The sequence below is a fragment of the Cotesia glomerata genome, linkage group LG3 (genome assembly GCF_020080835.1).
Source record: "Cotesia glomerata isolate CgM1 linkage group LG3, MPM_Cglom_v2.3, whole genome shotgun sequence".
NCBI lineage: Eukaryota > Metazoa > Arthropoda > Insecta > Hymenoptera > Braconidae > Cotesia > Cotesia glomerata.
In genome coordinates this window covers 15,858,121-15,869,215 of record NC_058160.1, presented here as the reverse complement: position 1 = coordinate 15,869,215, position 11,095 = coordinate 15,858,121, and the positions used below count along the sequence as shown (strand labels likewise).

At 28.7% G+C, this 11,095-nt stretch overlaps 1 protein-coding gene across 2 annotated transcripts in view; it reads right to left on the bottom strand.

Annotated features, from left to right (window-relative positions):
- Positions 1-4,698: 4,698 nt before the first annotated feature.
- Positions 4,699-11,095, bottom strand: part of LOC123261504 (probable serine/threonine-protein kinase PLK) — an 11,890-nt gene continuing 5,493 nt past the window's right edge. For both annotated transcript variants that reach the window (XM_044723114.1, XM_044723115.1), the window contains 2 exons: positions 5,110-5,308; positions 4,699-4,974 (listed from right to left, as the gene is read on the bottom strand). In XM_044723114.1, coding sequence (XP_044579049.1) covers positions 4,826-4,974; positions 5,110-5,308 — 348 coding nt within the window. In that variant the 3' untranslated portion in view covers positions 4,699-4,825. The remainder of the gene's footprint in view (positions 4,975-5,109; positions 5,309-11,095) is intronic.

Here is an 11,095-nt window from a genome sequence, read left to right as displayed (position 1 = left end):
AGGTGCGCGAGAAATGATTCGCACCAAAAACGTTACTATCATTTGATGAGTAGGTTTACTCTCCCATATTTTCTCATACCAGGAGCGCACTTGGCCAGAAAATCGATTCTTAAGGGGTAAACTCCAAAAACATATTTTTCTTTAAATAACTCGTAACTTTTTTGGTTAACTAAGAAGAAGTGAAAACTATTTTCAACAGGGGTGAAAGATACAAAAATTTCCAGAAAATCATCCAACATATAAATTTAGCTTATGAGAATGATGAGATGAAAACCAACTTATCGGTCGTATACGGTGTAGAGGTTAGTTATCCGGTCTGGCAAGCGCGCGGCTCGGGTTCGAATCTGGGTTGGAGTCCTCAGAGAGGATAGGTTGTGGAGGCTCAAAATATAAGCTTTTAATTCTTGACTCTGGAATCACCGTACGTACTGTTTTTCTTGTCGTCAGTGGATGAACCGACCACCTTCGGAGGATCCACCGTGGAAACACTATATAAACCACGGTGGTAGAATAGAACAAATACACTGTGGAAACACGATGCAACCTCACCGTATTACTCAGTTTTTCCACCGTGGTTTCACTGCAGTACCTTTTGGTGGAACAATTGCGATTTGAAACCGCGAGGCTTCTATAGACCTAAAATGAAAAATAGATTAAGTTAAATCTGATGTAAAAAATTATTATGATCTTCTTTTCTTTAACTTTTAATTTATAAGCATTTTAAGACAAGATATTATTAACAAATAATTATAATATTAAAATGTCCACAATAAAACAATAAAATCATGTAAGTTGCCATACGGTCAGTGTCTTGACTCACGAACGAATCAACCGATTTTGACCGGGCTAGCGGCGATCGACGTGTTTTTTAATATTAGGAGCTGATGAGTTTTTGGAATCCATCGGTAGAGCCGTTTAAAAGTTATTTAAAAAAAACATTTTAAAAAAATTTTGCTCCTTAAGAATCGATTTTCATATAAGGCGCCCGGTATGAAAGAAAAAATATGGAGAGTAAAACCTACTTATCGAAATGAGATAGTAAAGCTTTTCGAAAATTATAATTGAGGTGTCATTCGACTCGAAATGGGATCTCAATGATTTTGAAAAAATGAAGTTCCACTTGCAAAAATTGCAAAGGTTATTAAGAATGCCAATTCTTATCAGTTATGATAAAAAGGGGGTTTAGTTTTTACAAATATCTTAAAAACCACTAAGGATTTTAAAAATTCAAAAGAGGAGAAAATTTCTCAAGAAAAAGTCTGGACTCCTGAACTGTAGGACCAATATTAACCCTTTCGTTGATCGCGCTTTGTTTTTAGTTTCTCGCCTGCACTATAAAGCGAGTTTCTATAAGGTTGAGTAGTTGTTAGGCGGCGATTCGCTCATAGCGCGACCAACGAAGGGTTAATAATTTTTCCAGAGGGGATGAAAAATACGGCCGAAAAATGCAGGTGCTCTGGCTTTGCGTAAGCCATGTCTACTTTGAACACTTTGATTGATAAAAATTATTTTTAGCATATTAAATATAAAATTTAAGAAATGAAAAAAAATCAGGGGCTTACTGGATAGATAAATGAACAACAATAAACGAATAATCCGCCTCGAAAAAATTTCTATCACAATTCTTTTTCAATTAGTTATGCAATTGTTAATTATCAATTTTTTTCTGCTTGAGCATGATACATTGCAGTGTGATAATTGTTAAACTATAACCATATTTGAGATTTTTTCCTCCTCTTGAAGAAATTCTTGAAGGCTTCAGAATAGATCCCCGTTTGAAAAATTAAAAAATTTTTATTTTTCAATTTTTTATTAATAATTTTCGTTGCTGCAAATTTAAAACTTAAATTAATCATCAAAAAATCTTATTTTCTCCAAAAATATTATTAATGATCCGTTTTATGTTGTCAGAAGCCGCACGGAAATAACTTTTTTAAATTTTACCTTTTATTGTTTAAAAAAATTGTTATAAACAAATGCGTTGTTCATAAGATAATTGAAAAATTTCTTTTATGAAATTTCAATCTCTGATACGAATCATGATTTTAAAAGAAAAAATTGTTCTCTCTTAAAACAATTTTTTGAGTTTATTGGAGTTTATACATAATTTTTTTATTTATATCTATCGATATTAATTTGCGTGATTTAAAAATATTAACAAGTTAATAGAGTTAGCTACTTCTTTGACGAATTAGTCGTGCATAATTAATGAAAATTAATGTATCATGTATAAGCTTGAATAATATAAGTTGTTAATTCCATTTACCATCATTTACCAATCTAAATATTTTATATAATCGTTTCTGTGTAAGTAGTAAACTCCAGTCGTGCGTCGGTTTTAGCGCGACACACACCATATTTTTTTTTGTAGTTTTTTTGAGATTTTCCAAAAATCTACCGGTTTGAATCGGTCCAAAGTGTATTCAATTAAATCTAAGTTTGGTCAAGCCCTTTCGAATTAAGCACCATCCGCGAAGAAATCGGTCAAGCTGTTCAAAAGTTATGTAAGAGGGTGGGACATGTACATACATTACATACATGACACATGCAATAAACCTTACATTTAAACATACCTACATTTAAAATTTTGTATACACACACACACACACACACACACACACACCACTACTTCTCTTCGATTTTTCGAAAATCATTGATTTTCTCTTAGTGAGAAGTTGTAACGGGGTGGTTAGCCTCCCTGTCCAATTGGTCACCCCTTTCCTCTTTTGAAAAGGGGCGCCACTGGCATTTTATACTGGTGTCCCAGAAACCGGGGAGTATGAGAAGGAAAGATCGTGTCGTGAGAAGTCTAGAAAGGCTTTCGAAAAATTAATACTGAGAAACAATTATTAACAATTTAATTATTTATTCAATGTAAAACAATTTTATTTTTAACAAAATTCCTTAATAATATTACCTTTTAGAATTAACCTATCAATTACTTAATTGTGAGACCTCTTCAACCTACGCAGGCAATTCTGCCAAAACTTACAACTAAATATCCTTAAATTCTTTTCAACTATAGATCATTACGCATCTATCTTCTTAATTTCTTAACTCCACATATGCATCCATTACGCATCTATCCCACTTCCTAATTCAATCATAGACCGTTTACGCATCTATCCTTAACTTCCTAATTCAATCATAGACCATTACGCATCTAGATTCCTAATCTCTAAATTTAATCACAGACCATTACGCATCTAGATTCTCTAATTCCTTAACCCTCGTCCAACTGACGGAATAACAAACAACATATTTTACCCAATAAAACTTCTCAATATTTCGTTTTTTTCCAAAATTCCAAAATTACGACTAACAATTTCTTAACACAAAATTCTGACCTTCGGATTTTAATTCATTAAATTCATTAATACTATCTTCTTAACTAAATTCATTTCCAACTCAATTAAATTTTTCACTAAAGTTATCAATCAATTTATTCTAATGAATCCACTGATTTATTTCATTTCTTGATCTCCGCTAAATAATCTTTAACAAAGCTCACTACATATACTTTCTTAACAAGTTCGGTAATCAATTTTCTAAATTCACTAAATTTCTCAATAAATACCTTCGCTAAATTAACTAAATTAATTAAATTTAGCCCACCGGCCTAAATCTAATTTAACACAATTTCTTAAATTCAACTCTGAAATTCTAAAACGTCTCAACAAAATTACCACCGTGGAGCATTATAGAATCCCTTGCGGTTTTCAAATCGTTCTGGAAATATTCTGTAATTATTCAGGAAACATTTTGTAATCTTGCTAGTTCCAGAGTGTTTTCAGAATGGCTTTGTGCGATTTTATTAGAATATTTCCAGAATGAGCCCAGAGTAAAACCAGAGTTTATTTAAAGTGTTTCCAAAGCAGCCTCAGAAATAGTCCCAAGTAGTTACAAAGTACAACCAAAGTGAATTCACTGTAAATCCAAAACACATCCAGAGTGTTTTCAAAATGCGATCAGAGTGTATCCACAATAAAAACAGAAAGGTTCCAGCATGTTCCCTAAATGAACCCAAAATGCTCCTCAAGTGGATCCAGCAAAGAACCAAAATGTATTTGAGGAGTTTCCAGAGTGAATCTTAAGCAAACACACAGTAAAAGTAGAATGGATCTATAATTATTTTAACGTGGATTTTGAATAGAATTGAAGTAGATTTAGTGCGTGATGTCGGTGAATCTAAAATGAATTTACGTTGATTTTATAGTTCTTGGAAGTCATGCATCTATATTCAAATTATATTTTCGGTTTAGTTTATATGGAAACAATAACCACAAGATTAATGAGAGATCGTTTAATTGTTTAATTGTTGAAGAGTTATTCTTATCATATGTTGACGGAAGGTATAAAATTCCTTTGACCTTATCCACTGAAAGATTGATAAAAATTATTGATAGTTTTTTAGTTTTTGGACATTTTGTTCGTCGAATTTAAAAATAAAAATAATAATCATAACATTTGGCACACTAAACGTTTTGTTTAACAAAATCATCGTTAAACACCACTTTATTATAATAAATAATAATAAACCTAAAATTGACAAACTGTTGATATTTTTTCGTGCCAACGCTAGACTTCTAGCCATACATGAACCCTTAAATAATAACTTTCTTAAGTTACCTTAGAAAAATACTTTCTTAAAAATTTAGAACTTAATTCTATTTTATCAAACATTTTTGTACTCAAACATTTTATCATAATAGAACTAGTTTCATTTTTCTTACAATTCGAGTGCAATATTTATTACAACAAATGTAAAATGTGTTTTTTAAAGTTAAAATTTTAGATTTAAATATAATGCCATTAATCCTAGACATTATTGTTGCGCTGCGTTCTTTTCTTTTATTTTGCGGCGATACTCATTGCAGAAATCCCCGATCCATTTTTTTATATAAAGCCCAATATTATCTCTTGATTCTGGTAACCAGTCTATTTTCTTTCGTCGCTGTAAATATAAGCAGAGTTCTAAAAATAAAAAAATATTAGTCCATTTGTTTAAAAATTATCCAAAAACTGGTTTACTTATCTACACACATACAATATTTAAAAAACAAAAGTTTTAAAAAAGAGTATGGGTGTCTATTGCGTTATACATTTTACCTTTGACTCGTAGGCAGTGCGTATCACTTATAGCAATACTTTCGGGATCATCTTTTGGACACTTAATGTACATTTTCTGTAACTCTGCGTCGGTCCACAATTTCCCAATCATTGCGGAGGCACGGCCATGCATGGTTGGTTTCAAAACTGCCTTCGCCACTTCATTACTTGTGAATTTTGTTTGGCCAATCTGTATGTACTATTTTGAACAAAAAAATATTTCATTATTTCAATAGTAAAACTAATTATATTTTTGTATATTAACATCTAATACTTCAAAATTAACTGAAGAATATTTTTTTTAATACTGTTTTTATTATTAATATACATATTTTATTAATATTGTTAATCTGCTGTAAAGCTTTTAAAGAATAGAAAGTATGCAAAAAGTTTTAATTAATTTAAAAATTTTTAAATCATTTAAAAAAAACTGTTTTTCTAATTATAATAGTTGAGAAAATTGACATTAACGTATTTTTTTTATATCAATTGAGCTTAATATTTTCATTTGTCAAAGTTTAACTGTTTTTTTGAGTTATGAAGACTGGTAAAATATGTGGACGATTACTATTAACATTCTACGTAATTAAATATTAGGGTTGTCCAAAAAAATTTTCCTTTCGGTGTTGTTAACTTTAAAGTTTTATCTAAATAAAACAATTATCCAAAACGTGCAGATCAATATCTTAACTCTAAGAGACGTTTACCTATTTTCCGTTTCCCCATATATAGTACGCATATAATTCTTTATGCATAATTGTATATTTCTAATTACATTACAGTGAATCTGATTATTATATAATTACGTTTTCAACTGCAAATAGTGAATCCAGCGTTAAAATATAATACAGCACTCCAAGCAAAACCGTATAGTTACAATTTCAATTTTTAATGACTTCTAGTTTTATTTGTCATTTTCTTACTACCCATTAAAAAACCTATTCTATTTAACTTAGAGATTTTTTTTATGACCTGTTTAAGAAATATCAAATTTTATAGAAAAATAACTTTTTTTTCCAGAAATTTCCATTTTTTTCTTTGTAAATCAAAGAAAAAAAAAGTTTGTTGATGTGTTTCTATTTGCACTGTTTCAGTTTAAAGTTTTAAATCTTATCTTGTAAACTATACTTATTTTTCAATTTTTTTTTATAATTTTTTTTTCTTTAAGCTTCTATCTATTACAAAAATTTTTAACCTAGACTAATGGTGAAAGTAAGGTAGTTAACATATTTTTTTCTGATTTCTTACATTTCGATAAATATTTATACTTTTGCTAACAACTTTTAATAGAAATTTTGAAAATAAAAAAAAATTCTATTTAGGCCATTTTTGGCTATAAGTGAAAAGCCGAAAACAAAATGATCTTTTGAATACTGAATATCTTTGGAACGTGAAATAAAAATAATCTTTAAATTAACCGGGAACAATTTTTGATAGGTACAAAAAAACGGAAATCAAAAATGAAAATTTTTCAAACTATCTGACATAGCGTGGAAAGCCCAACTTTTCCATTATTGCGTAGACTGTCAATTTTTTATTGTATTAGGTAATATTTCTGAAAGTTCAAAACCCATTTCTAGTCTGTGTGAAGTTATTTCACACAAAAATTTGTTTATTGTTTCGAAATTATATTAGTTTACATTTAGTTTAGCTGCAAAGATTTATTGTCTGATAACTTTTTATTTGTCAATTTCACGGGAAAATTTCACGGGGAAAATTTTATTAGAGCTTTTCTATTGAACATTAAATTTTTGATAAAATCATGCCAATCAAAATTGTGAAAAAAATGTTTTCTTTCGTTTTATGCGGCAAAAGAAAAAAAAATTTTTTTCTTGGATTATTTATATGCAATTTATGAAAATAAGAATCAAATTTCAGTAATTAAACCCACACTAGTACAGTCAACGCTCTCTGCATTTGACTCGCCCGTACAGGACCATTCTCTGTACTTGACTCATCCTTGTCCATAAGAGCTGTGTAAAATCGTCAAATACAGAGGAAGAATGTGGTCAAATACAGAGAGGTCCAATAGAGAAAGCGTCGACTGTAATTGGTTTGTCTACCTTTGTGAAATGTTATTGAAATATTAAAAAAATTTACCTCTACATCATTTTCTACAGTGATCGTCTCTATAAAATTCGGGGTTTTGGAAGTTTGCGGCTGCTGCTGCTGCTGCTGCTGCTGCTGCTGCTGCTGCTGCTGCTGCTGTTGTAAATTTCCACTCTTCTTTCTTATATTTCTCTGAGCTTTTCGGATCTTTACTAGATTTTACTCATAATATTAAGCTGTCTTACAGTTGCATTGTATGGTCTTCGCATACCGAATTTTTTTCTTGGTCGTGGTGTTTGAAGTTCTTTCCGAATCTGATTCATCGGAGAAGTTTCATTTTGCAGATCAGTTTCATTTAGAGAACGAGTTTCATTCAGAGAAGGAGTTTGATTTAGCGGAGGACTTTTATCGTTCTCTTTGTCAGCTCCATCATCTTCATCATCTACGTTCTATTGGTAAATAGATAAATAATAATTAATACGCCATATATATTCTAGATTGTGTATTAGAATTAAGAGTTTTTAACTTATTAATACTTAATTACTTTTATCTCGTAAGTAAAGTGAGCGCTGACACCACATGCATTCTGAATTTTTAATTTTAAAAATGGATATCAAGTGATATTATAATAACCTGTTTTTTTATACTAATAAATAGTAGTAACAAATGTAAGAATGCAACTCTAATTTTTAATTTCATTTTGTTTTATACTAAAATATCCAAATTCGGAAGTTAAAGAATAATGAAATTTTCTATCCTGACTGAAATTAAAACGTTATAGTGCTTAATTTTTGTAAAATAAACAAAATCGAAAATTATTCAGGTTTATCAAGCTAGCTAAATTTGTCTATCAGGCATTGATTTATTATTCAAGCAACAAAATTTATTTGTGGTGCTTAATTTGTTGCTTATTAGTTGCTCTACTTAGAGTATTGTTGCTTGTTTAGATTCCAAGAAATTAATAATAATATCCGTCCAAGATGGATTTTGCCGCTGCTAGCTTGATACGCCCAAATTATTCAGTGTTCTGAAGCTTAGAATGAATAAATACCCGTTATCTACTGAGCAAACTTTAAATTACTTACTTTTATAGTTTTCAGACTCTCTTATTTTTTTGGAACATTAATAAGTATCTCAGATACCCTTCTGGGTACCCTATTAACAGCTCAACCACAGACATATAACTGGTATACCATTAATCAAAGATACATTAATATTTGAGATGTTTATATTGGTAGATTTACTTATGGTTGAATTGTCAAAGGGGTAAAAGATATTTGGTAAGTTAAATGTGCCATTTTTACATAATCACATATGACAAATGCATCAGAAGTTGATCAAGTATCAATAGTAGACCGATCATACATAAAAGACGTAATGTTTGTCATTTAGTGAAAATTATATGGTCCACAAATTATTTTTTCATCATAACTTCGGTAATATTATACATAATATATTTATAGTTGCAATCAATATTTCACATTGTTTGCAACCTTAAAAATAATTTATTACTATTATTATTAATGATTTAATAATAAACTTAACTTAAAATTAACTTCATTTAACACAATCTGTATGTAACGATAAAGTGACACGGCTCTTTATTATAAGTTACGCAGCTTTGTGTTAATCTAACTTTGAAACGATGACAAAAAATTTTGTATTGTGTAAGATACTCGACAGTATAATTTTTAGTAAATCGACTATTAAAAATAAAACGACTATTTTTTTTTTGCTGAAACTAAATTATTTTTTTAAAGATAAAAAAAAATTCTCTCTAAATTTGACTCTTACTTTTCATTTTAAGTATTTCCTCTTTCACTTTTTTTTCCACTTAAAAAGTATGTATTATTTAAGTAACTTATTTATCTTTTTTCTTTTTAATTTTTTCAATGCAATTAATATTTGAAAGTAAAAGCCTAAATTATTTTAAATTAAAAAAGTCAATTACTGGTATTCTTCTGGTATCTATTTTCTCAAGTAACTTGTGATACATAACGATAATAATTCAAATAAATTTCATTATAATTCAGAATCGTATAGATTTATATATATATATATATATATATATATATATATATATATATATATATATATATATATATATATATATACATACATATATATATATATATCAAAAACTATCAATTGTATTAATAAAGTTTATCATCAAATTTGTAATAACCGGAGAAATACAAAAATCTCAAACGAGAAGCAATGGTACATTTACTCTATTTCATTTTCTCCTGACTTGTTAAAAATAAAGTAGTTTTAGATTGAAATTATTTTTTTAAATCTTTCTTTTTTAACTTGTAGAATCGTTATTTTTTAAAAGTTATTGTTTTTCTCAAAATAATCTCAAGATTTTATTATATATTATATTCTCAAAGATTTAAAAATAAATTTTACGATTATTAGAAAAAATTTAATCACATTGCTTACTTGATCTTTCTCCTATGGAATCGCGATTCGTATCAACTATAACTACTAATGCAAGTTATTCTAATGGTATAGAAATAATTATTTTATACTTATAATTTCAGCATATCGACTGCTAATAGCACTAAACTATAGACAGTGATTTTTAAAACTTACATCGTCACTTAATTCAAGGTAGCTCCTTCTGGAGCCGGTTCAGCTAATTGGATACGGTAATGATCTCCCGAGTCCCGCACATTGTTGTCTCTTGAAGTTGCAAGTGTGTCCTATAAAAAGATCATAAATTTAAGCATTTATCCATTTACTAGTTGATAAACATTTGGAGAACTTACTTAGATATTAATATTAACTTTTTATTTAGTTTTGAAATTCATGTTAAGTTATTCAACATATGTGTAGGATGACTCAACAAAATCATGAATTTATTTAATTGCAATGAATATATTATTCTGGATTGTTATAAAACTTTTAAGTTTGACCATTCATTCCTTATTTTTATAATATTAAAATTATATTCAATTCATAATGTATTTATAATACCGGAAAACAGACGTTACCAGAAGAAGTATACTTTCAAGATATATAACAAAAACAACATACATACAAACATTCACCCTTGTAAGTAAATCTTCAATAATTAGAATATATATATTTTTTTTTCAATTTAAATCCGAATAAAGTTAAAAAAATTTTAATATTTCAATGTAAAATATAATTTAAAAAAAATTATTTACAACTTACTTTTTTTTTTTTTAAAGTTTTCTTCAACGACTGATCTGATATAAGACCTGGGCTATATTCGGGCAATTTTGCAGTGATAATGCGAGTATCCACCGGATTCCTTTTTATAATTACATTATAATCATCTGTTGGTCATAAAGTTCAATAATTTAATTATTAGAAGCAATGCATCGTTAACTGAGGCACACTTTATTCTTACTAATTTATTACTTACTTATTCTTACTAATAGAATTCTACTACAATGAAATAAAAGTGCAAAATCAGAGGAATTACCATCAGCGTTTCGACTATGAGTGAAAGTTGCGTTGCCTAATTTCAGATTTTTGTCGCGGACATAACTTTATACTACCATCCTGGTATTGGCGTGGTTTTAACGAAGGTTTGCAATTCATCCTTCTCATCCAATTGATGTAAACACTTGTTGTAGGCACTATATAATATTTTTGAACGATTTGTATTCGTTATAAGACAGAATGATGCCATTTTACATTTGATGTCTGACCTAACAGAAAAATTCTTGATTAAGTCATAAATAGATTAAAACAAGTATATAAGATTATATGATTGGTTTTGTTTAAAAAATCGTTCTTGAATGTCAACTATTTTTCTCTCCATCAATTATCGCCTTTTGTTGGACAAGACAAAATTATTCTATAATAGTGAAAATCGCAAATAGATTTTGAACTAAAGTTACGTTAGAATATGTTTTTTGCATTGACTACGTCTCAAATTAACTAAATAATATTTTGAAAATAA